This window comes from Carcharhinus amblyrhynchos, chromosome 8, assembly GCF_965287045.1.
Source record: "Carcharhinus amblyrhynchos chromosome 8, sCarAmb.v2.hapA, whole genome shotgun sequence".
Taxonomy (NCBI): Eukaryota; Metazoa; Chordata; class Chondrichthyes; order Carcharhiniformes; family Carcharhinidae; genus Carcharhinus; species Carcharhinus amblyrhynchos.
Window position 1 is genome coordinate 68,843,517 of NC_137331.1, and position 26,958 is coordinate 68,870,474.

A 26,958-nucleotide genomic window follows, 5' to 3' on the forward strand; every position below is an offset into this window, starting at 1 on the left:
TGCCGACATCAGAGCAGCTTTCTCAAAGGTAAATCCATGGAAAGCAAATGGCCCAGATGGGATAACTGGATGAACACTCAGGTCCTGTGCAGACCAGCTTGCAGAGGTATGCACAAACATTTTCAACCTCTCTTTATACCAATCCGAGGTCTGTAGGGAAGAAGGTGACCATCATTCTGGTACCAAAGAAAAGCCAGGCAGCATTCCTTAATGACTATCGCCTGATGGCTCCGACATCCAACATTATGAAGTGTTCATGTTGATAGGGTTGTACTATAGGCCCCCAAATAGTTGTAAGGAGATTACAGATAGTTCCAAGAAAAATAGGGTGATAATAGTTGGTGATTTTAACTTTCCCAACATTGACTTGGACAGCCATAGTATTAGAGGGTTGGTTGGAGAGAAATTTGTTGCGTGTATTCAGGAAAAATTTCTCATTCAGTATGTGGAAGGCTCGACTAGAGAGGGGGCAAAACTTGACCTCCTCTTGGGAAATAAGAAAGGGCAGGTGACAGAAGTGTTAGTGAGGGATCACTTTGGGACCACTGACCATAAATCTATTGGTTTTAAGATAGCTATAGAGAATGATAGGTCTGGTCCAAAAGTTAAAATTCTAAACCGGGACAAGGCCAATTTTGATGGTATCAGGCAGGAACTTTCAAAAGTTATTTGGGGGAGTTCGTTGGCAGGCAAAGGAACGTCTGGTAAGTGGCAGGCTTTCAAAAGTGTATCAACTAGCGTTCAGGGTAAACACATTTCTCTTAGAATGAAGGGCAAGGCCGGCAGAAATCGGGAACCCTGGATGACTCAGAATATTGAGACCCTGGTCAAGAAGAGGAAAGAGGTACATGACATGCATAGGCGGGATCAATTGAATCCCTTGAAGAGTATTGAACACAAGATTGTTTTGGCAGATAAGGCAAAGAAGAATTCAAAGAGCTTCTACAAATACATGAAGGGCAAAAAGAGTAACAAGGGGGAGATTAGGACCTCTTAAGGATCAACAAGGTCATCTATGTGCGGATCCACAAGAGATGGGTCAGATCCTAAATGAATATTTCTCATCAGTATTTACTGTTGAGAAAAGCATGGATGTTAGGGAACCTGTGGAAATAAATAGCCATGTCTTGAGGAGTATACATATTATAGAGAAGGAGGTGCAGGAAGTCTTAAAACGCATCAAGGTAGATAAATCCTCGGGACCTGATGAAGTGTATCCCAGGATATTGTGGGAGGCTAGGGAGGAAATTTGCAGGTCCCCTAGCCAAGATATTTCAATCATCAATAGTCACAGGTGAGGTGCCTGAAAATTGGAGAGTGGCAAATGTTGTACCTTTGTTTAAAAAGGGCTGCAGAGAAATGCCTGGGAACTACAGACCAGTGAGCCTCACATCTGTAGTGGTTAAATATATTGGAAAGTATTCTGAGAGACAGGATCTACAAGCATTTAGAGATGCACGACTGATTAGGGACAGTCAGCATGATATTGTGAGTGGAAAATCATGACTCAAAATTTGATTGAGTTTTTTGAAGGGGTAACTAAGAACACAGATGAGGGCAGTGCAGTTGATGTTGTCTAAGTGGACTTTAGCAAAGCCTTTGACAAGGTACTGCATGATAGGTTGTTGCATAAGGCTAAATCTCATAGGATCCAGGGCGAGGTATCTAAATGCTTACAAAATTGGCTTCTTGACAGAAGCCAGAGGGTGGTTGTAGAGAGTTGTTTTTCTCCTGGAGGCCAGTGACCAGCTGTGTGCCTCAGGGATCAGTGCTGGTCCACTGTTATTTGTCATTTATGTTATTGATTTGGATAAGAATATAGGAGACATGGTCAGTAAGTTTGCAGATGACAGCAAGATTGGTAGCATAGTGGACAGTGAAGAAAGTTATCTCCAATTGCAACTGGATCTTGATCAATTGGGCCAGTGGGCTGACAAATGGCAGATGGAGTTTAATTTAGACAAATGCGAGATGATGCGTTTTGGTAGATTGAACCAGGGCAGGACTTACTCAGTTAATGGTAGGGGGTTGGGGAGAGTTACAGAACAAAAAGATCTAGGGGTACGTGTTCAGAGCTCCTTGAAAGTGGAGTCACAGGTGGACAGATTGGTGAAAAAGCTATTTGGCATGCTTGGTTTCATCGGTCAGAACATTGAATGCAGGAGTTGGAATGTCTTGTTGAAGTTGTACAAGACATTGGAGTACTGTGTGCAATTCTGGTCACTTATTGTTGCAAGGATATTATTAATCTGGAAACAGTGCAGAAAAGATTTACTAGGGTGCTACCGGGACTTGATGGATTGAGTTATAAGGAGAGGCTGTATAGACTGAGACTATTTTCTCTGGAGCATAGGAGGCTGAGGGGTGATCCTATAGAGGTCTATAAAATAATGAGGGGCACACATCAGCTAGTCAATATCTTTTTCCTAAGGTAGGGGAGTCTAAAACTAGAGGGCATAAGTTTAAAATGAGAGGGGAGAAATACAAAAGTGTCCAGAGAGGCAATTTTTTTCACAGAGGGTGGTGAGTGTCTGGAACAAGCTGCCAGAGGTAGTTGTAGGGGCGGATACAATTTTGTCTTTTAAAAAGCATTTAGATAGTTACATGGGTATGATGGGTATAGAGGGATATGGGCCAAATGCGGGCAATTGGGATTAGCTTAGGGGTTTCAAAAAAGAAAGGGCAGCATGGATAAGTTGGGCCAAAAGGCCTGTTTCCATCCTGTAAATCTCTATGATTCTATTACTCTAAGTGCTTCAAAAAGTTAGTCATGGCAGAAATCAATTTGTGCCTTCCAGACTGGATCCACTATAGTCCGGCTATTGCCACAACAGGTCCACAACAGATGCCATCTCCATGGCCCTACACTCAACCCTGGAACACCAAGATAACAAAGACACCAATGTCAGCATCCTATTTATGGACTACAGTTCAGCCTTTAACACTATTATTCCAACAAGACTCATCTCCAAACTTCATGGCCTATAGCTCAACTTCTCCCTCTGCATCTGGATTCTAGACTTTCTAACCCATAGACAGTAGTCAGTAAGGATAGACAACACCTCCTCAAAAATCATCCTCAACACTGGTGCTCCGCAAGGCTGTGTCCTCAGCCCCTTATTATACTCTTGATATACCTTTGACTGTGTGGCCAAATTTCCCTCCAACTCAATTTTCGAGTTTGCTGATGACCCCATCGTTATGGGTTGGAACTCAAACAATGACGAGACAGAGTATAGGAAAGAGATAGAGAATCTGGTGAACTGGTGCAACAACAATATTCTCTCCCTTAATGTCAAAGGAGATAATCATCAACTTCAGGATGCATAGTGGAGGACATGTCCCTGTCTATATCAATGGGGACAATGTAGAATTGATCAAGAGCTTCAAGTTTTGCTGTCCAGATCATCAGCAACCTGTCCTGGTCCCTCTATGATGACACTAGAGTTAAGAAAGCCCACCAATGCCTCTACTTTCTGGGAAGGCTAAGGAAATTTGGTATGTCTGCCAAAGTCTTACCAACACCTGCAGATGCATCATAGAAAGCATTCCTTCTGGTTGTATCACATCTTGGTATGGCTCCTGCTCTGTCCAAGACTGCAAGAAACTACAAAGGGTCGTGAACGAAGCCCAGTCCATCGCTCAAACCAGCCTCCGATGCATTGACACTGTCTACACTTCCCTCTGCTTCGGAAATGCAGCCAGCATAATCAAGGAGCCCACACCCCGGACGTACTGGGCATAATTTTACCGGCTTGCCCCGCCAATCGATGGGCAGGGTGAGCCAGTAAAATCCTGTGAGAGCTAAGAGATCAGAATCACGTCCAATTTCTTGGCTCTTGCTGTTTTACGAGACCCGGATTTCTGGAGCAGTCAGGTTCTTGCCGGAAATTGGCGAAAAGCTGAATAATTTATTTAAATTTATTTAAATACTGTTTTACATCTGCTTAGCGAATGCAGCGCTCAATTGTCCAGGGTTGCTTGCCTTTATGGCCTCACTGGGAGAGGTTCTCTCTGGCCAGGAAAACACCTGCTCCTCATGAACAAGGATCAGTTGTGTTGGTCTCCCCAGTAGAATTGGAGGCTGTTGAGGCCCCCTGGGGAGGTCAAGGACAAGGCAAGAGTGCTCTCTGAGCAGTGCCAGACAAGCAGTGCCACACTGGCACCTTAGCATCACCCACCTGGCACCAGGGGGTAGGGCAAATGGGGGTGAACTAGGGGTCAGTGGGGAGTGTGTCAGGCGGGGAGGCCCACTGCCACTCTGTCTGATTGGTGGGGAAGGTAGAGGTGGGGAGAGACGTGCGCTGCCATCCTGCCTGCAATTGGTGGAGGAGGGAGGGAGTGTCCTGCTGCCTCTCTGTCTGCGATCAGTGGAGGAGGGAGGGAGCATCCTGCTGCAACTCTGTCTGCGATCGGTGGGGGAGGGATGCCCGCTGCCAATCTGGCCTACAATTGGCGGGGGGGGGGAATGGAGCTGCAATTTGTCTGGGTGGCGGGAGGGTGGCAGGGACTGTATCTTGGGCCGCAGGCCCCCGCGATTATGAGGCGGAGAGTTTCTGTTAAAGCTGCCTGCAATAGCAGGAGCCTGACAGCTCTCTCTCTGTCTGCCAGGCCCCAGCTACAGCTAATGCACATACATCAAAGGTCTGCACGTGCATAGTACCTCCCAGGCTGGCTCGTGAATTAAGCCCTGCCCACAGCCTCGCTTGCTAGAAACTGACTAGCCCATCTTTTCAGAGACAGCATGCATAAGATTGGGCATGAAAACTCACCCAAAAAATGGATCAGCAACTTTCCCATTTTCACGTTAGCTGGACACTTAGAATAAAGTTCCACCCACTCTCTTCCATCTTCTTCCATCAGGAAAAAGACATAAAAGTCTGAGATGACTTACCAACTGACTGAAAAATAGCTTCTTCCCTGCTGCCATCAGACTTTTGAATGGACCTACCTCATATTAAGTTAATCTTTCTCTACATCCTAGCTATGACTGTAACACTACATTCTGCATTCACTCCTTTCCTTCCCTATCACAGTATGCTTTGTCTATATAGCGCAGAAGGAACAATATTTTTCATTGTATACTAATACATCTGACAATAATAAATCAAATCATGTAACATTTTTAAGGTACTTCACAGGGTGCATACTAAGAAAGTGATTCACTTGATTGGTGAATTTAGTATGAGGGCTTGTAATCTCAGAATAAGGACATAGCAATTTAGGACTGAGATAAGAGCAATTTCTTCATTTGAAGGGTTTGGAAATCTCTACCCCAGAAAGTTGTAGATGCTCGGTTGTTGAGTTCATCCAAGAAAGAGACTGTTAGATTTTTGGGTAGAAAGGGAATTAATGGATATGACCATAGTGCAGGAAGTGGCACTGAGGTAGAAGGTCAGCCATGATCTTAGTGAATAGCAGAGTAGGCTCGAAGGGCCAAATGGCCTACTCCTTCTCCTGTTTCTTATGTTCTGTAACACTCAGCACCAATATCTCCTTAACTCTTTCCAATTCCATTTCCTTCTATATCCGCTGCAGAACTAAATTCTCCAAAATGTCACTTTCGAAGTGCCAAATACCTAGCTTTTTGCCTTCCATTTACCAAGAAAATTCTGCAGTCATTGGTATTCACAACTACGCCTTTACCTTTGCCTTATTCTTTCTAATCGTGGTCATCCTCTTGCATATTTCCCACTTTAACCCTCAGTCCAAGAGGAGCAGATTTAAGGATATCAAACACAAGAGTGGTTTATATATTTGTCACCAGATATGGATGGATTCAGAAAGCCTCGTCTGGCTTTACTTTCCTTTGTCAAAATTGTTGCATTCTCCAGAAAAGCAAATATACATCTATTATAGGAATCATATAGGATTCTCAGAGGGCTTGACAAGATAGATGTTGAGAGATTGTTTCCCCTTGTTGGAGAGTCTAGAACCAGAGGGCGTAATCTCAGAGTAAGGGGTCACCCATTTAACACAGAAATGAGGAGGGATTTCTTCTCTTAGAGGGTAGTGAATGTGTGAAATTCTTTACCACTGAGGGCTATAGAATGTAGGTTGTTAAATAAGTTTAAGGCTGAGATAGATGTTTAATCAGTAAGAGAGTTAGGTTTATGGGGATAAGGCAGGAAAGTGGAGTTGAGAATTTTCATATCAGACCAGTCATGATCTCGATGAATAGTAAAACAGACTTGGGGGGCTGAATGGCTTACTTCTGCTCCTACCTGTTATGGTCTTACTACCAACTAAGGGTTTAAACCCTTTGTTGTTACTTCTTCCATCTCACATCCAATAAGAATTTTGAAGGGTTCATTCGTCTCTTTGCCCCATGACTGAGACCATTCATCTTGCTCCCTCTGCAACCCCTCCCATTTCCCTTTCCTTTATGAGCCAGGTCTTCCTGAGACTCTTCCATGTCCTAAACCTGAACTCATGTCTTTCTTTGCTTTCTCCCTACAGAATCATAGAACCTTACAGTGCAGGAGGTAGCTATTCAGCCCATCAAGTCTGCACTAACTCTTCGAAAGAACACCCTACCCAGGCCCACCTCCTCACCCTATTTCTGCAACCCTATGCATTTACCATGGCTAATCCGCTTAACTTTCACATCATTGGACTTCCTGTGTGCACTGTGAAAGTTCAACTGTTCCCTGAGATGCATTACTGAACCTTATTCCCATTAAACTGCAGATTACCAATTTCCCTTCCTTTATCCCACGCGAGCTGATATTACAAATAGTCCCATCTCAGCAAATATTGTTAACATCTCTTAGAAAGTGCCGTCATCCTGCTCATCTTCAACAGGCCCATTCTCAACCATGTTTCCACTGTAACATTTCCAAACTCCCTTTCTTCACCAAGTTCTTGATTGTGTTGTTCATCTTTCTTGTAACTTTCTTGTTTGAATGTCTTCAGCCAGGTTTTTCTCCTAAGCATTGTCACAAATGACATCTACTTTGATTGTGGTCATGCTGTAATATCTATCTTCATTGAAGTCAATGGAGCATAAAAAGGAGAGAAGTGTAAAATTGGGGTTGTACATTATTTTACTTCTTAAATGACTTTGCAGTTTACGTAGATCAGGCCTCATTTGTAACATCCTCCCAAACAGTGCAGGTTCTGTTCTTTCAACCAGTCTCACTAAAATATAAATATTGGCCATATTTTCCACCAGCAATCTACTCACAGATGGGGGCCTTATTCGATCAAGGCCCTATGCCATATATAAGATCCTGACCAAAGTTCTACGTTCCTTGGGTCAAAGTGCATGCTGTTCCCAATGCAGCTGAGTGCTATGCAACTTAACCAATGGTTCTTAAAACTGAAAGTATCAGGAGACAACGATGCCTTGAACTCTTGAGGATTAGAATGAGTATCAATGCTCTTCCTGGCTTAAAAATATCATCTAATCTGCCGCTGGTCTCTTCTGCCCCACCTACCTCTGGGATTGCATTTCTCACATAGCCACGCTCTGTCAAGCAATTGCAGAATCGCAGATTTGTAACAGTGTAGAAGCAGGCCAATTGGCCCTTTCAGTCAGTGCTGGCTCTTTGTAGGAGCAATTTACCTAGTGCCACTCCCCCTTATTCTCCACATAGCTGCACATTCAACATTTTCAGATAACAATCCAATTCCCTCCTGAATACCTCAATTAAACCGACCTCTGCCACACTCTGAGGTGATGGGTTCCAGACCCTAACCACTCACGGTGTGTAAAAGGTTTTCCTGGAGTTACCACTGCTTCTTTTACCAATTACCTTAATTTTGTGCCATTTCATTCTCAAGTCTTCTACCAATGAAAACATTTTATCCCACTCTACTTTTGCTAGTCCCCTCACTTTTTGAATACCTCTATCAAATCTTCTTTCAGTCTCTCTACTCCAAGGAAACAGTCCCACTCTCTCCAGTCTATCAACGTAACTAAAATTCCTCATCTCTAGGACAATTTTCGTGGATCTTTTCTGTACACTCCTTGAAGCTTTCACATCTTTCCTAAAGTTCAGCACCCATTAAACTAGACTTGATACTCCATTTGAGGGTGAACCAGTGTTCTACACAAGTTTGACATGACTTCCCCATTTTCATGTTCATTGCCTCAGTTAATAATGCCTCAGATGCAATATGCTTTATGAACCACTTTCTTAACCTGTCCTGCCATTTTAAATGATTTATGGATAGATCCATCCCCCTCCCCCCATTCCAGTGCCCACTTTTCAATTGTACCCTTTATTTAATAATGTCATTCCATGTTCCTCCTACCAAAATAAATCAGTTCACACTTTTCTGCATTAAATTTCATCTGCCACCTGTCCATCATTCCACCAACCCATATCCATGTCCTTTTGAAGTTTTGCTCTATTATCCTCACAGTACATGATACTTCCAAGCTTCAATAGCATCTGCATATTTTGCCCTATAGACCAAGTTCCAGGTCACTCATACATCAGAAAGAGCATGGGTCCCAACACTGATCTCAGGCAAATTTCATGACAAACTTCCTCCAGTGCAAAAAAAAACAATTAACTACTATTCTCTATTTCCTGTTACTCAGGCAATTCTGTGTGCTACTGTCCTTTTCATCCCCTGAGTTAAAACTTTGCTCACAAGTGTGTTGTACAGCACTTTGTCAAATACTTTCAATTACTTCCACTGCGGCCCCTTGGAGCAACAGTTGGATTTCCCAGTCAATGCTTATTGCGCACTGATAGTTCCCTGAGCGCACGAAAATTGTTCAGGCATCTCTTTAGTGCTGCCAAGTGAGCAGTGCAATTGGATAGTCACATTAGTCAATGTGTATCTGAAAATTATCAACCTTACTGGGTTACTATCAATTTTGTTTGAATCGTTATGCAGAATATTTCTGAGACATATGTAACTTTCCCATTGTATTGTTAATGGATGAATGGAGAATGCTGGATAGTCATCGGAGCTGGAGTGGATGAGAAGGTTTCAGGCAGGAACTGTCTCCTAAGCAAGAAAAATGTCTTGCATTTTCATGAAGTTACTCAAGTCATTCCATGTTCCCAGCAATCACCAGGATGTACATTTCCCATATCTCTGTTCCTTCCAACGGCTGCCTTGAGGGAATCGTGACATTTTCCTATAAATTGTGCATGTCTGGTGAGGACAGTGGACAAGCTAGCTAATACCCATTGTTGAGGCGCACATGTGTAGAATTGTTCATTGACAGTCCTATGATAACTTGTCCAATGAGCATGGAACAATGCACCAGCCAATCAGCCACAGTCAGCATTTTGAAGTCAGGAGGGAGAAATTTGAATAAACTTTTTGCATGAAATTACTTTCATATTCAAGTCAGTGTCTCCATTTGACTCTATATATGCCTTCCTGCATTAAGCAAGTTTTCTTATTCACAATACAATGTAAATTTCTTATTTATATGCATTCTGGTTACTGTGGAGGCTGGTTAGCTTAGATAGCTAGGATGTGGTTCAGAATAATGCCAACATCATATGTTCAATTGCCATTCTGGCTGAGGTAGACATGGAACCTGCTCCCTCACTATATCCCTGGGAATGGGAAGCAACAATAAAGCATCACTGGCAAGCACTGCCAAGAAAATGGTTCAAGATGAAGCATCAGCAGATAATGAGCCAGGGTCCTGCCTGTGGGCAGAGCATACATGAAGTCTAAAAATTAATGGTTAGCGTATGTAGATACATAGACAGAAGCTAATGAAATGAACCAGCACCATTACTGACACAGACATATTTTGTTGCATCTTTTCCTATATTCAGTACTTGCTTTGCATGAGAATGTGCTCAGGTGTCCAACCCCAGGCTGCACAGGAAGAGGGCATGTGAATAGCAACCGCAATTCACACCGAAGGTAAGCTGAAAATCATTTATAGTGAGAATGTCAATCAAGAGAATAGTTAAATTAATGTGTTAGATGAGCTCTTTCATTACAGGGTTTGATTTCTGTAATGAAAGTCAAACAGAGAAGGTTTGGATTAAAAGTTGTCTTTTTTGAAAAAGAGTCCTAATGGGTTTCTCCAATCACATCCGGGTAATGGCACAAAATTATATTGCTACCAACTTTTCATTTCTCAGAATTAAAGAAAATTGGCATTTCTTTTGTAGGTCAGAGCTTAAGCTTGATGTCAGGGCAATGAAAGAGGAGATTTAAAATGAATCTCATGAACTAATAGCTTGTGATCACCACCTCTTGTCAGTAATTCTTGTGATGTGAGAGGGATTACGTGTACCTCATATAAGATGCTACATTTACTGGTAAATACTTTGCATGTTCTCCAGGTTGGGCATCATCTCTTCGTGAAAGAAAACATGTTGGGATAATCAAAGACTGGTGTTGGCCATTTGGCCACGCATGCTAAGGTGCCACTAACTGTGTTGCGGCAGGCTCCTATCTCTAAAGCTAACAAGGATGGAGGGCGTAGAAATGGGGTAGGAGCTTGTGCCTCACCTGCTGCCATTTTAAAGTAAAGTTAAAGTTTATTTATTAGTCACAAGTAGGCTTACACTGCAATGAAGTTACTGTGAAAATCCCCAAGTTACTACACTCTGGCACCCATTCAGCTACACTAAGAGAGAATTTAGCATGGTCAATGTACCTAACCAGCATGTCTTTGAACTGTGGGAAGAAACCGGAGCACACAGAGGAAACCCACGCAGACATAAAGAGAATGTGCAAACTCCACTCAGACAGTGACCAAGCCGGGAATCGAACCCAGGTCCCTGACGCTGTGAGGTAGCAGTGCTAACCACTGTGACACCATGCCATGCTACCAATGGGGGAGTGTAATCAGAGGTGGCCCCTGAAGGGACCATAAAAGGGAAATTAAGTTGAGAGCAGAAGCACAGGTAGGCTGTGCCACCAAACGTCCCTGTTGTTTCCACAGCTTTCCTGTCCATTAGGATGAACATCCATGGAAGGTGTTCAGCTCATCCACCTTCAGTTTGGTATACAAGCTGTAAATGCAACATTTACACTGTGTTTAGTTGGCTCATCTGCCAAAGTTCTGACAAACAAGCTGGAGAATTCCAATGAAATTTACTCCTGTGTAAGCTATTTTAGTTTCTTTAATGCAAGTTGGGGTTGGTGATCAATTTAGTGCTATTGTTCAGATACTATAAAAACTTTCACACCACCCTTGCATTTTATGATTTATCAGTCAGTGACTGATTTCTTGCATTCGCCTATTCACCTGCAACTTTGGCTTTTGCACTCGTTTTTGCCCTTCTGATTAGGCAAAACTCACTGAGCTTTCCTCACTCTCAGCAAAGTTCCAGTGCAGGTTAGGCTTCTGTCATACTGGATCTATGTCCAAACAATTTTGATTCAAAGCTTTGAGATTTTAGAAGTACAACAGAAGGGGTTCCCTTTGCCAATACGAGAAGTCCAGGATGAAGCTGTGAGGAGAATTTGTGTTAAAAGGAGCAAATTGTGAGAGGACTCCAGCCTAAATGAATGTGTTGTTCAGCGCCCTGGAGAGGGAAGCAGCCTCACAGTGGGCAAGTGCCTTTGGCAAGACCCCTTACTTGAGAACACGGATTAAACAGTTGGTGATGAGTAATCATGATACACAACATTCAAATTGGATGTCTATAATATCAGTATGGTTAGCACAATCAAGAAGATGTGCAGCCCATGCCAGGCAGCAGAAACTGTACTCGCATGGATTTTTGTATAGTTTTGTTTGCAGGCTCTGGAATTTGATGATGGAGCTGAAATTAGTTCCACTGCATAGTTCGTTTATCAGCTGATATGTCAGTTTATACACCCAGGCTGCAACTCCACATGCCTGACAGAACATGTCATTTTAGAAGACTGCTTAAATTACTTGGCTTTAAGAATTTTTGACTTACGTCAATCCCAAGCGCTCAGCTACAGAAGTGAGAGCCAGCAATTTTATGTTCTTACATGTAATAATCCCATCTGCACTTGAGATCCGCATTCGAGTCCATAATTAATTAAACATAATGGATGGGATGTTCCAGTCCCAACAGTGGTGGGTTGAATTGCCAGCAGTGGGGTGGGAGGAAGGTGGTGTGGTGAACAATGCAGCAGGAGCTGGAAAATCAGTTTCCCACCACTGTGAAATCATGGCAGCAACATGTGCTTGTGCCCTTCATGGTAGGTTGTCATTCCCACCAAAGGCTAGTGTAAAGCTATTGCATATTCTGTTAATTGATTCAGATGCAGATCTGACCAGAATTATGCCAAATCCCACTCTATAATTATCCATGCCACCAGCAGGATAACACATCAGTCTGGAACACATGCTGACCAAAATGCCATGGGCATGCCAGAATACATCTGAAAGGAGGCCTGGGGCAGATTGCAGAAGTTGGAAGATGGAGGCCACCAACAATGGTGCACCCTGGAAAAACCACATGCGGTAATGAGTAGGATATCTACCATTGTGGATCTCCACACTGCAGGAGATTCCAGGATATGGATCTTTGTGCTGCAAGAGTTTCCAGGATGTGGATCTTTGCACTGTTTGATCTAATATTCAAGGTGTGTCCCTGGGCTCGTGGAGGGTACAAGTAATTGGTGTGACAACTCTACAGGTGCTCCTTTTCAATGTCCCCAACCTTATGTGGACTGGAGGTGCTTCTGGGCAGGGCTTCTTCTTTTGGCCTTCCCCTCTTCCTGGTGGCAGCTGTTAATGAAAGAGGAGAGAGCGAGTCAGTGTTTCTAGAATGGAGGATTATGTATCCCTTCAGTTTCTATGTGACTACATTAGCCATGGATCCTTGCTGAATGGAGGCCACCCATTGACATCCCCCATCTGCACAGTCTTGATCCAGTTCCTACCCTTCTGCTCAGTCCTTAAACTCTAAGTTCCTCAGTTTAAGCATGTCCCCTCCCAACTTCTGTCCCTATCTTCTGTTGTGTTGTACCATTGTCTGTGCATAGTGAAGACAAGTTTGAGGACATCTGGATTGAATGCATCTTCCTCATGTTTCCAGTCTTACAAATGAACTACTGGATTGTGTGCCATGTGAATGATGGACTGCTGGTTGTCTAGAAGGGTTTTGGGGCAGCACCCTCCAGAGCAGTGAGCGTATGCAGAGAGAAGAATAAGCCTCAGACTGCATGCCATTAGTAGTGCTGGAGCCCTCAACACCTAAACTCCTTCTCCTCCATGTCTGAGCACCTTTTAAACATAGTACCTGATTATAATGGTGGAAGCATGTCATCCAACTTGTCCGTCACAACACAGTGAGAAACTACCAATTAATGAGTTCCGTGCAATTCAGCACAAATTCCACTGGGCTCCATGATGAGCAACAATCCCCTGCCCTGCTCCTGCCATGGAACTTAGGCCCAGAATGGAAAATCACCACCAACAAATCTTAAAATCAAATACTTCTGCAGTTTTATATATGGAGATATGAATAATAACGTACAGAATACATTACAGTCTCCTTCGCTTCAATATAAAGGTACCAATCACACACAAAGATTGGTGAAATAATATTGTGGGTCCTGCATTTGAAGATAAGACTGTAAATGTAGGTAACGTTCACTGTGAGACACAGGTCTGACCTGATCCACTGCTGCTATAGACTGACTAACAGTCGTGAGACGAGTTCTTCATATCATGTGCAGGCATTAATGATAGACAGTAGTTTAAGATATCCTACCTTAAAGGTTTATGCACATCATATCACAACAGAAAACATCCCCTGGTCAGGAACCACGTATATAACTTTAAAATGGCTAAATTCGATACAATAGGAGAATAACTAAATCATTTGTTGTTCCATGGGCAGGATTTTGAGGCCACGTTTGCCCCAAGGCCGGAAAATCCCTACCGAGGTCAACAGATCTTTGAATGATCCCCATGGTGGGTGGGATGGGAAAATTCCACACCATATCTCACAAGAGGCCATGTAAACACCTTGACAGTAATAATGCTAAGCACACAGGATATTTCATACTAAAACCAATAGGCGAAGACTGACCAAAAGGTGTCAACAAACTAATAACTAAACTAGATTTAAGAGGAAAAGCTTATCAAAATCTCACTAAAAGGAAAAGAAAGCAATTCACTAGGAACAACAAGAAAATGCTAAAAGTGTCCTTTTTGTCTACTCTGACCTCTTCCAACTATTTTTATCTTTCTTGTTGGTAAAACAACAACTGCGATGCTTTGTGCTTCACAAAATAGAAAATTCCCACCCTATCTGATCTCCAGGGAAAGGCAAACTCTGTTTTCAAATCCTCCCATGACCTCAGTCCTCCCTATCTCTAATTTTCTCCAGCTATGAGATTTTTGAGTTGCTATAATTCCAGCCTGTTGCACATCACAATTTTAATCACCTCACCATCCATGCTGTGCTTTCATTAACTGGGCCCTAAACTCTGAAATTCCCTCCCTAAACCTCTCTGACTCTTTCCTACATCAATATGTAGGTTTATAAATATATTCAGAGAAAATGATTAAAAATAACTGTGGGGCCATTAAAGACAGATGCGGATAAGACTACAAAACATCAAATTTATTAAATGAAAACTTTGGCCCATATTTTCACTCTGCATCCCCCCACTGCCCCCACCCTCCCCCCTCCCCCCTCCATCCCCCCCTCCCCCCCCACCCCACTCCCCCCCCTCCCCCAATCCCCCCAATCCCCCCCCTCGCCCCCCCTCCCCCCCCCCACTCCCCCCCCCAGGCACCCCCCAACCCCATGCTAACCTGCGCAAAGATATTTTGGCCTTGGAGGGAGTGCAGAGGAGGTTTACTAGGCTGATACCGGAGTTGAGGGGGTTGAGCTATGAGGAGAGGCTGAATAAACTAGGCTTGTACTCATTAGAGTTTAGAAGAATGAGGGGAGATCTCATTGAGACGTATAAGATGATGAATGGGATGGATAGGATAGAGGTGGAGAGACTCTTCCCGCTCAAAAAAGACAGTAGGACTAGGGGGCACAGCCTCAAGATAAAGGGGGGGCGGTTTAGAACGGAGTTGAGGAGGAACTTCTTCACTCAAAGGGTGGTGAATCTCTGGAATTCTCTGCCCATTGAAGTGGTGGAGGCTGCCTCGCTAAATATTTTTAAGACGCGGGTTGATGGGTTTTTGATAAGAGAGGGGATTAAGGGTTATGGGGAGAGGGCGGGAAAGTGGAACTGAGCCACAACAGATCAGCCATGATTTTATTGAATGGCGGGGCAGGCTCGAAGGGCTGGATGGCCTACTCCTGCTCCTATTTCTTATGTTCTTATGTTCTTAAGTTATTCATCCTTGTGGCTCTCTACATTAATGGAGATGAAGTAGAAAGGGTGGGGAGCTTCAAGTTTTTAGATGCCCAGATCACCAACAACCAGTCCTGGTCACCCCATGCCGACACTATAATTAATAAAGCCCACCACTTTCTCAGAAGACTAAGGAAATTTGGCATGTCAGCTATGACTCTCACCAACTTTTACAGATGCCCATAAGAAGCAGCATTCTCTCTGGTTATGTCAGAGCTTGGAATGGCTCCTGCTCTGCCCAAGATCGCAAGAAACTACAAAAGGTCATGAATGTAGCCCAATCCATCATGCAAACCAGCCTCCCATCTGTTGACTCTGCCTACACTTCCTGCTTCCTTGACAAAGCAGCCAGCATAATTATGGAGCCCACACACCCCGGACATTCTCTCTTCCACCTTCTTCCTTCGGGAAAAAGATACAAAAGTCTGAGGTTACATATCAACTAACTCAAGAACAGCTTCTTCCCTGCTGCTGTCAGACTTTTGAATGGACTTACCTTGCATTAAGTTGATCTTTACACCCTAGCTATGATTGTAACATTACATTCTTCATTCTCTTGTTTCCTTCTCAATGAACGGTATGTTTTGTCTGTATAGCACACAAGAAACAATATTTTTCACTGTATGTTAATACATGTGACAATAATAAATCAAATCAAAATATATCCCTTATGCTAATTTATTGTCAAATTATGTCATCCCATGCCCTTCTCCCTTACACCCAACATACTCATCACCCTTCTCTCTTATACCCAACATGCCAACTCACCTTGTATCCACTATGGGCAGACCTCAAGACCCGTACAGAGATAAGATAAAATGAAGTTCAATAAAATTAAATTCAAAGTATCGATTGTAGACTATATTGCAAAAAAATCACCCTCTTTCATAAAAACGCATTTACTACATTTACTTACCTCAACTAAATATTACATCTTGTAACAAACAGTTCATTTAAGTGCACAATCGCTCATAACAAAAAGCATTGGAATTCATAGAGGCACATCAAAGAGCCTATAACCACTCATAGCTGTCAATCACACACTGAAATGGCAAGCACTCCACTGTGAAAAGGATGGTTATGAAATCAGTCATGCAATGCCAATCCATTCACAGAAGCTCTCAGGTTTATGTCAATAGACAGAATAAAGTAACAATCATTTTATTAACACTCCAAGACATTTTTGCAAAGGTTTGAAAGGCCGGACTTTTAAATACCTTGACAGCTTGACAGCTCCTTTTGACAGGTGCTTTTGACAGATCCTCTCAACAGTCCCTCTTGACAAATTCTGCTGACAGTTTTGACAGTTAATGTTGACATGTTTGTTTACAGTTATAATGAACTTGACTGTAATGAGTTTGCATTTTTTGCACACATTTATGCCTTTTAACAATTTTACAGGGCACCTTACCTCTTTCAAAGTGCACCTGACCAACTCCAAAGGGCATCTGACCTTTACCAAAGGGTACGCTAGCTCCACCAAATGGCACTTGACCTCTATCAAAGGTGTCCCAAGACCAAATCCAAAGGGGTACCTTGCCTCTCCAAAGAGGTAACGTGGTTATCCAGTGAATCCAATGAAAGTTCAGACATGCTCTTACCAGGTTTCAGCCACAAAGTCCTTCAAAGCACTGGGCTGCCTCCAGTAGAATTCAAGCTCAATTTCTTTTAAGATTTATCCTGATCGCAAGCTAATAGCAGGACCCAACCAACCTGAATTCTAGGGCACAGTTTTCACCAAAATGGCATATCTATGCCAAACCTCCTCAACTCTGCTCAAGATGCTCTGTCTTGATGGCATCACAGCTGCAGCAGCAGTGCATATTCCGCAATCCAGTATCCAACCTCCGTCTTTTTCAGTTTGCCTAAAATATTACCACGTGGATCTGAGCTTGAATGAATCAGTGACTTTTTATCTGGTTCCAAGCAGTGTCAATTGTTCAGAAAATCAGAATTTTCTGCTTCTGTTTCCATTTTAATTTTCCTAGAAATATTCAGTTAACTTTTCTGTCAGCTGATTTTTCTGTTTTAGATGCAGTCTGTCTCAGAATATCCAAGCTTCAAAGCCACAGATTCATTTACATCCTTAATGTTCTTTGCTTTGTAGTCTCTCCGGTTGCCCAATTGCTGCAGCAGAGAAACTGGCTAAATCCCAGGACAAGCAGAATGAGCTCACGAGGGTTGGACAAAGCTCGGACCAAACGCTGAGGTACATTTCCATTTGATGTTGCCGTGTTTCATTCTGAGGCTATGTTATCCGGTCAGTAGTAAAGCAGCTGGATAATTTCCACTTGCTCTGCCAAGGCAGAACTCTGGCCATTATGGCAAGATCAACAGCCCATTTTAGAATGTATCTAATTTTCACACCATCAAAATCAAATAAAGTGAATTAAAATAAACTAGTTGCCTGTGATATGTCTTGAATTTTTGTTTTAATTACTGTTTAGTGCAGAAGTTTTTGTTTGTTTAGAATAATAAAGCTAAGATTACTGAACAAGACAGTAACATAGCATGATTGATTAAAAATGATGCTGAAAATGTTGAACTATTTAACAATATCATTTGAATGTGTAACTTTGAGTCAATTCCACAGTCAACACATCAATCCCCTTCTAAGTTCCTCTAATTCAAGGAGTCTGAGTTTACATAGACTTATAGTCATAGAGGTTTACAGCATGGAAACAGGTCCTTCGGCCCAACTTGTCCATGCTGCCTTTTTTTTAAACCCCTAAATTAATCCCAGTTGCCCACATTTGGCCCCTATCCGTCTATACTCATCATCCCCATGTAACTATTTAAATGCTTTTTAAAAGACAAAATTGTACCCACCTCTACTACTACCTCTGGCAGCTTGTTCTAGACACTCACCACCCTCTGTGTGAAAAAATTGCCCTCTGGACACTTGTGTATCTGTCCCTTCTCACGTTAAATCTGTGCCCTCTAGTTTTAGACTTCCCTAACTTTGTGAAAAGATATTGACTATCTAGTTGTTCTGTGCCCCTCATTATTTTGTAGACCTCTATAAGATCACCCTCAGCCTTCTACGCTCCAGAGAAAGATTTGACAAAGGGTCTCTGGACTCAAAATGTCAGCTCTTTTCTCTCCTTACAGATGCTGCCAGACTTGCTGAGATTTTCCAGCATTTTCTCTTTTGGTTTCAGATTCCAGCATCCGCAATAATTTGCTTTCACACTGACTGACCAGCCTTTATGATATTGCTATGCTGCTGCAATTGGCAAGTGTACCTCTCCCACCACATGAATGAACCAAACCCCAAATTTGGGTAAGAGGCAAGGCAGGTCAGCAATTGCTCTGTCCTGCCCAGGAATCCATCCTGAGTGCTGAGATTAAGAATTCCAGTCTCTACTGATATCCACACTTGGAATTATCCTAGACAATAAGTCTCTCAGTAAACCTGTGGAATAAAGGGAAAATAGAGGTGCAATAGATTATTTTCAGGTTGATTATGTAACTCACCTGGTCAGGGTTTAAGGAGTGTCACTGACAGCAGCTGAGAAGGGCAGGAATGTCCTTCTGAAATGATATGCAATGTGATTAGCAAGGGAAGTTGAGGATGAAATTGGATAATGAAATAATAAACAGCCAAACTAGTTCATAACTTTTCTGTCCGCTGTGTAGGCCAATGTGTTTGGTGAAACAGATGGAGATTTCTCAGTTCAGTTATGGATCAGCACAGTCAATCAGCACACCCCATACCACCATATCAAAAGAGCTGGACAAATGTACTAAGGCTCCCTTTGATTATGCCAGCTTCGATGCACAAGTATTTGGAAAGCACACAGTAACGTCAAAAGTTCAAGAATGGGAGGCTGTTCAATCTTGTGAATGTAAGTATTGAAGACTGAAATGATTATGGTATATGAAAATATTAGAACACAGAAATCACTGATAGGTAGTAAGTTAAAATTAGTTTCCCCAAATCTCTCACTGATACTCCAGCAGGGAATGGACCGACCTCCCAGCAAAACTATAAGGACCTCTTACAGCTGTTTGTGCAAGATGCCTCAAGCGCTTTGTAAGGCCAGATGTTCCACCCTCCCACCATCACCATAGAAAGTAAATGATATCCGAAGTATGGAACCAGGAGCAAGATTTTCCTAATTCTTCAACAAGTGGGGTCAGGCATCCTGACTGCCCAAATAGTCTTGCTGTTCTGTTAATCAGCCCCGTTAGTGAGGGGCAAATATGACTCACGCTTTGCTGAGATCAGGAAAAATATGGGGTGCTCACACGCTCTCTGATAAAGAGATCCTCTCTCACTGACCCCCACAATTCCGATGGGGTCAGGTTTGGAAGTTGGACTGATGTCACAATCCACAAAATGTTTGGACCAGTATGATAAGTTTACAATAAAAGTGTAGTTTTACACTGCATGATCATTTCGAGCATTTTTTTTTGGCTGCTGTAAACTTCAGGAAAGTCCCGACCTTCCTCGGTTAACTACTCCATAATTATTCAACTTGAGTACAGATATGTAACTCACCAAGGCTCCTTCAACAGCATCTTCCCATCCACAAACTCTATTACCTTAATGGAGAAGATGAGCAGATGCTTGGGAACACCATCCCTTGCAAATTCCCCTCCAAGCCACACACCATCCTGACTTAGAACTGCAATGGTTCAAGAAAGTAGCTCACTACTGCCTTCTCCAGAGCAATTAGGAATGAGCAATAAATACTGGTCTAGCCAGCAACACCCACATCCCATAAAAAAAAGAAAACATGCTGCTGAAACAAACCTGTTACAGCAACAAAACTGCTGATATGCAATGAGTAAATTCATCACTTTCATTAAAACTCCAATAAATATGCATTTCTTTTAAATTAGAATTTAAAATTCAATGTTTACTCCTGTTTCCCTTTTCTTTCTCTTCTCCTCAATCTGCTGCTCCTATTTTTACTATCATAGTTTTACTGATATTTGATGTCTAATTGATATAGTTTACTATTAAATATTTTTGAAACTTAAAATATTTTCATTCATCTGTGCTTTTTGTCTGCCTACTAGTCACCCTGTCCACTTTAGGGATAGAATTCATAAATGTTTCTGATTGGCTAAAAAAAGCATTAAATTTTAGACAATAAATTTTCTATTTATAAATTTAGACTATAATTTTCTCAGAATTTTCCCGTCCCGTATGCCACGGGAATCATAGCGGGCAGGACCATGCAAAGGTCTGTTGATATCAGGTGGGATTTTTTTGTCTCGGGTGAGCGTGGTCGGAAAATCTCACTCTATATATTTTTAACTCACTCTCAGGACTTTTAACTAAATTGAATTCAAACTGCTCCAGTGGGATTTGAGCCTGCATTCTCTGGATTTGTCCAGGCCACTGGATTCCTAGTCCACTAACACAAATACTGCACTATCCCTACCTGGTGCACGAAGCATAGAGAACTGTATCAAATCCATAGATATGGGCAGGTCAATTATTGATGCATTTTAACATGCCACCCAATGGAAACTATGACAGCCCAAGTTCTCTCATTTGTAACAGTGATAGTTACTTGCAACCTGGTGATTCAGTCTTGGATTTGAAGGGTTATATGATCAATTTAATTTTCCCTTTTCATAATATGCTGTACATTATATAAATTGGGATATCAAAGAGACTTTAGGAACAATTTCATATCTTTATTACGTTGGTGCCAAATGCTGGATTCAATATTAATACTCTACTGCAGCATTTATTCAGATTCTGGTGGATTCTTTGCCACAAACCAAACAGTGTGTTACTCTTACATAAATAAAACAATAAGTGCTGAAAATACTCAGCAGGTCTGGCAGCATCTGCGGAGAGAGAAATAGATTTAACATTTCGAGTCTGAGTGACTTTTTCAGAGCTACTTTTCCATTCCAGTTTAATATTTATTTGGTTTCTGTAGATATCTTTGCACTTTCTATGTCGCTTAACTAGAAACATAATTCAAAAAGATTAGGGAAAAGGTCAAACTACTAATGTAATTAAGCTGTGGCACTCATCCCAATGCATTTTTCACCTTCATCTGTTGCCAGCCAAACACTTTTCAAGTCCGGTGACTTCCTCCAGTCGATTATCCAGTGCCTCTGTACAAAGCCCGTGCCATTCCTGCCATTCCAGTATCTACAGTTACAGTCATGATGCTGAAGCCACTCATATAGCAGCCGCAGCTATCCTCAACCTATCCACACGCTGTAGAGAGATGCCAGAGAACCTCTGCACAAAGGCACAGGATTTGTCAACCAAGGTGAGCTAGTATGTACAAAATGGTCATTTCCATTGAAACTATCACTGAAGAATATAAAACTAAGAGTTTCTGAGGTAGGAAATGAAAATCTCTATAAACCTGTGGACTGAGTGTTCATTAACTGTGAATGTTATTGTTTGATGTAGGCCAGAGGATTGGAAAAGGTTTGGAAACCAGCGAAAGATCATTAAAAAAAGAGGGAGAAATTGGAGTATGAGACAAAACTAGTAAGAAATATAAAAACAGACAGTGATAGCTTCTACAAGTATAGAAAAAGGAAGAGAGTAGCACAAGAAAGCATTGATCCCATAGAGGGTGAGACTGGGGAATCAGTAATTGGAAACAAGGAAAGGACAGAGATTTTGAACAAATGTTTTGTTTCTGTCATCACAGTCAAAGACAAGACACAAAAAGCATCCCAAGAATAATAGAAAGTCATGAGGAAAAAGGGAGAGGGGAACCTAAAACAATCACTATCATTCGAGAAATACATTTCCATTACAATCTCAGGCACTCTCAAGGGATTTTGTCCCTTCACAGAATGTTCACAGGATACCAGAGTAAGGTCGCGCAGGCATTTACAATAGCTGTATAAAAGTGTAAACCTGCCGCCCTTACCTCCGAGGGGGATTTTGGAGGTGAGCACTCAGGTTCGGGGGCACCACGGAATACACAAAGGATGCAGGTACATATAATTTGGGGGTGGGGGTGAGGTTTTATTCATGTGATCTCAGGGCAAGGGGTCTTTTGTAGCCCTCATCCTTCCACTCGTGTCAAGGTTTTCCCTGCCTCAAAGGGGTCTGATGGCTGGCTTGCAGGCAGTGCCTCTCATGTCTTCCCTGCTTGGCTGCTTTTCTACTTCACACAGTGTGCCCTACCTTTGTGGGAGCTTGAGGTTGAGTCACCTGAGAGGAGTGCAGAAAGTCAGTACTGGTTTCCACTCCGAGCTTCCATGTTGAGCTTTGGAGTGAAGGCGATCTCCTCGGGCACAGTGGGGGTCTTAATTCCTGCTGCATGAGGCTTGAACACCCTCCGACATGGGAAGGACAGCTGCATGTGTTGTGAACCCCACATTCAGGCAACAGCATGAGCCCAAAGGGCTTTACCTGCATGACAGTTCAAATCCATTTCTCAAAGAAATTTGACTATCAGAAATATGTCTTGGTGTGCGTGGCTGTGGTTGATGAAAGGCATGTCAACTCTACAGTCCGTGTGACCTGGGAGAGTAAGAATGGCCTTTAGGAATGTGCTAATTACAGTCTTCTCAAGTATCAGCTGTGCCTCATCAGCCATAAGAGAAAGCCAATTGTCAGAAAACCAACTTCACACTTACTTGACTAATCAATCCTGGCAATTAAATCTCCAAAACTAAACATCAGTGCCACTGATAAGAGCCAAGCTCTTAACTCTTTGGAACCAAAGGACCAGTGCCCATTGGGCATCATAGGGACTGGGGTGCCTTATCAATCCCTTTAATCACCTTTTAGTTTGGCTTGTGATTTTTTTTTCTAATTTAGGGCAGTTTCCCCTTTTAAGGGACTGACCCTTTTACTTTGTCTCTCAGTTTGTTCAGCTTAGTTTAATTAGTTTTCCAGCAAAAGAATTGGAACCCTAGGTCCAAAGCATTGACATGCAAAGCTTCAACATGACACTAATTACATTGATGTAAACTCCTATGCAGGGCATGATGGTTTCACATAATGCCAGATTTAAGGTGGGGGGGGCGTTGGAATTCAAGGGTTAGATTCCACAGAGACTCTGGAGGGTCCACGTGCTGCATCCTGGGGGAGTTGAGCGGGACCTATGTGGAGATGTGGCAATAGTTTCAGAGGGGAAGGTTTGAAGGAAAACAGAGAGGAACTCACTAAATGGGGTGCACTTGTGTGGAAGTTCCAATGGTGTTGAGGGTCAGGAATCCTCATAGCTCACTGTGGTGTTCTCCACTTTCCAGTGCATGATTCTGGAGAATCATGGAGCCAGTTAAATTGACAATGCTATTCATTGGGTCCAATTTTACCATTTTGATTCTAAGTGCTAAATCTGGGCACAAATCAGATCCAATGTGGAAAACTCGCACCAAAGAATGATCGGGCCTCCCTTCTCTACCCCTCGCACCAGAGATTGATTGGGCGTCCCTCCGGCCTCCCTCCCTCCCCCACCAGAGAATGATTGGGCCTCCCTCCTCCCCTCCCTACTCACCAGAGGATGATCTAGCCTATCTCCCTCCCTCCCCACCACTCCTGCCCCCCTCACCACCGATCTGAGTCAGACAGCCATTGGAACCTCTGAACTTACCTCTTCAGAAGTTGGAGTGCCTGAAACAGACCTTTGCCAAACATGTCTGTTTTGTGCTGAATCTGGATTGGGGGAACGCATGATAAAAGGGGAAGTACTGTAAAGTTGGGCATGCAGCCCATTAATTCAATTTAAATGGATCGCAGCCATTTTCATAAGAACATAAGAACATAAGAAATAGGAGCAGGAGTAGGCCATCTGGCCCTTCGAGCCTGCCCCGCCATTCAATAAGATCATGGCTGATCTGTCGTGGCTCAGTTCCACTTTCCCGCCCTCTCCCCATAACCCTTAATCCCCTCTCTTATCAAAAACCCATCAACCCGCTTCTTAAAAATATTTAGCGAGGCAGCCTCCACCACTTCAATGGGCAGAGAATTCCAGAGATTCACCACCCTTTGAGTGAAGAAGTTCCTCCTCAACTCCGTTCTGAACTGCCCCCCCTTTATCTTGAGGCTGTGCCCCCTAGTCCTACTGTCTTTTTTGAGCGGGAAGAGTCTTTCCACCTCTATCCTATCCATCCCATTCATCATCTTATACGTCTCAATGAGATCTCCCCTCATTCTTCTAAACTCTAACGAGTACAAGCCTAGTTTATTCAGCCTCTCCTCATAGCTCAACCCCCTCAACTCCGGTATCAGCCTAGTAAACCTCCTCTGCACTCCCTCCAAGGCCAAAATATCCTTGCGCAGGTGCGGCGCCCAAAACTGCACACAGTACTCCAGCTGCGGCCTCACCAATGCCCTATACAGCTGCAGCAAGACCTCCCTACTTTTATATTCAATCCCCCTCGCTATGAAGGCCAGCATCCCATTCGCCTTCCTGACCACCTGCTGCACCTGCAGGCTGGGTTTTTGCGACTCATGCACAAGGACCCCGAGGTCCCTCTGCACCGTCGCCTGCTGCAGTTTTTCGCCACGTAAGTAATAGTCCTTCCTACCATTCTTCCTACCAAAGTGGACCACCTCACACTTGCCAACATTAAATTCCATTTGCCATTTCCTGGCCCATTCGCCCAGCCTATCTAGATCCTTCTGCAGACTCTCCACACCCTCCGCACAATTTGCCTTTCCCCCAATCTTGGTGTCATCAGCAAATTTCGACACCCTACACTCGGTTCCCTCCTCCAGATCATCTATATAAATGGTAAATAGCTGAGGCCCCAGCACCGACCCCTGGGGCACTCCACTAGTCACCAACCGCCAATCCGAATAGCACCCATTGACCCCCACTCTCTGCCTCCAGCCTTGATAAAGTAGGCATCTGCACAGACGCGGATGCAGATCACGCTAATCACCTCACGCCTGACTTTACCAAGTTTTGGGCGTGATGCAATGGTAAAATCGGACCCATTGTCATAGAGCAGCAGCAGAGACACTGATGTGCTGCTGTATGTGGCCAGGACCAGCCCCCTGCAGATGAGGGGGAGGCTGGGCCCATGGCGATAGCTCCCATCCTCTGTTCTTGCCTGAGGCTGCTTTATTTATTAGGACTTGAGAGAACCTTTCCACTGATTCCATTCCTATCTTTGCTACTGGCTTCCTGTGCTGAAATCCTAGACTCCATCTAGTGGCTGAAGGCGTCAGTACAGGGGGAGATGGTAACATTACTGGACTGATGATGCAGAGGCTAATGCTGTTGGAGCAGATGATCAAATCCCACCACAGCAGCTGGGGGAATTTGAATTCAATCAATAAATCTGGAATATAAAAGCTGGTTGGTCTCAGTAATGGTGACCTTGAAGCTATCATTAATTGTTAATTTTAAAAAATCTGATTTGTTGTTGTCCCGTAGGGAAGGAAATCTGCCATTCTCACCTCGTCTGGCCTTCATGTGACTCCAGACCATTAATAATGTTGTTGACTTAGTAATGCGATTAACTGTTAATTGTCCTCTGAAATGGCCTAACAAGTCACTCAGTTCAAGGGCAATTAGGGTTGGCAACAAATATTGGCCTTGCCAGTGATGCCACACCACATGAAAGCATAACATCAATTGTTCTGGGATTTCAGTTGATAATTGCAATGACCAACTTCTACCACTAGGTAGAGCATGGTCAATCTAAAAATTTGATGAGTGTTTTTATTATACACTGTATGTTACAGTATTTATTTCACCTCAGAATGCAGAGTGATTACGTACATGGTACAATATTTCAACTTTCAGATTATTTTATCTGTGCAAAGGAATCTAACTCTGGCTTTAATATTGATTCGTATGCGAACATATAATTCACTTAAGTTATTCCATTTAAAGTACAACATTCAACAACACACCTTCAACTTTAAATGAGGACTTACTGTACTGATTCCTATGGGAACATATGATTCATTTAAAGTTGTTCCATTTAAAGTACAACATTCAACAACACATCCTCAACTTTAAGTGAGGACTTACTGTACTGATTCCTATGGGAACATATGATTCACTTAAAGTTGTTCCATTTAAAGTACAACATACAACAACATACCCTCAACTTTAAGTGAGGACCTTCTGTACCTGATCAGAGGAGAATCATTAGGCTGATTCCTGAAATGAGGGGGTTATCTTATGTAGAAAAATGGAGCAGGTTGAGCCTATGGTCATTGGAGTTTAGGAAAATGAGAGATAATCTTATTGAAATGCATAAGATTGGGAGGATGTGTGACAGGGTTTTTTGATTTGATTTATTATTGTCACGTGTATCAGTATACAGTGAAAAATATTGTTTCTTGTATGCTATTCAGACAAGCATATGTACATTGAGAAGAGAAGGAGAGGGCACAGAATGTAAAAGAGTTAAAATAGAATTTTAAAAGCAAAGAAGGAGAGTAAAAGATAGAATTAGAGGGTACGCTGGGCACAGCTTGCAAGAAAGCTTGCTGTCATGCTCCAGCGCCATCTTGGATCTTGTGGTTGGGCATTGAGAGGATGTTTTCACTCGTGGAGAAATCTAGAATTTGGACACACAGCCTCAAAATAAGGACTCTTCCATTTAATACAGAAATGAGAAGGAATTTATTCTCATAAAGTCATTAGTGTTTGGAATTATTTTCCTCAACAGGGAATGGAGGCTAGGTCATTGAATATTTTCAAGACTGAGTTAGACAACTTTTTGACTGACATGGAAGCTAAAGGCCATGGGGGTCAGACATAAAAATGGAGTAAGGTCACAATTAGATCGCCCATTATC

The 26,958-nt window shown here is 42.8% G+C and overlaps 1 protein-coding gene across 1 annotated transcript in view; it reads left to right on the forward strand.

Annotated features, from left to right (window-relative positions):
• The window catches only part of st18 (ST18 C2H2C-type zinc finger transcription factor), a 138,610-nt gene that overhangs the window by 72,708 nt on the left and 38,944 nt on the right, over nt 1-26,958 (forward strand). The window contains exons 7-10 of the mRNA XM_080193538.1: nt 9,759-9,849; nt 17,354-17,455; nt 18,886-19,094; nt 21,283-21,494. Coding sequence (XP_080049664.1) covers nt 9,759-9,849; nt 17,354-17,455; nt 18,886-19,094; nt 21,283-21,494 — 614 coding nt within the window. The remainder of the gene's footprint in view (nt 1-9,758; nt 9,850-17,353; nt 17,456-18,885; nt 19,095-21,282; nt 21,495-26,958) is intronic.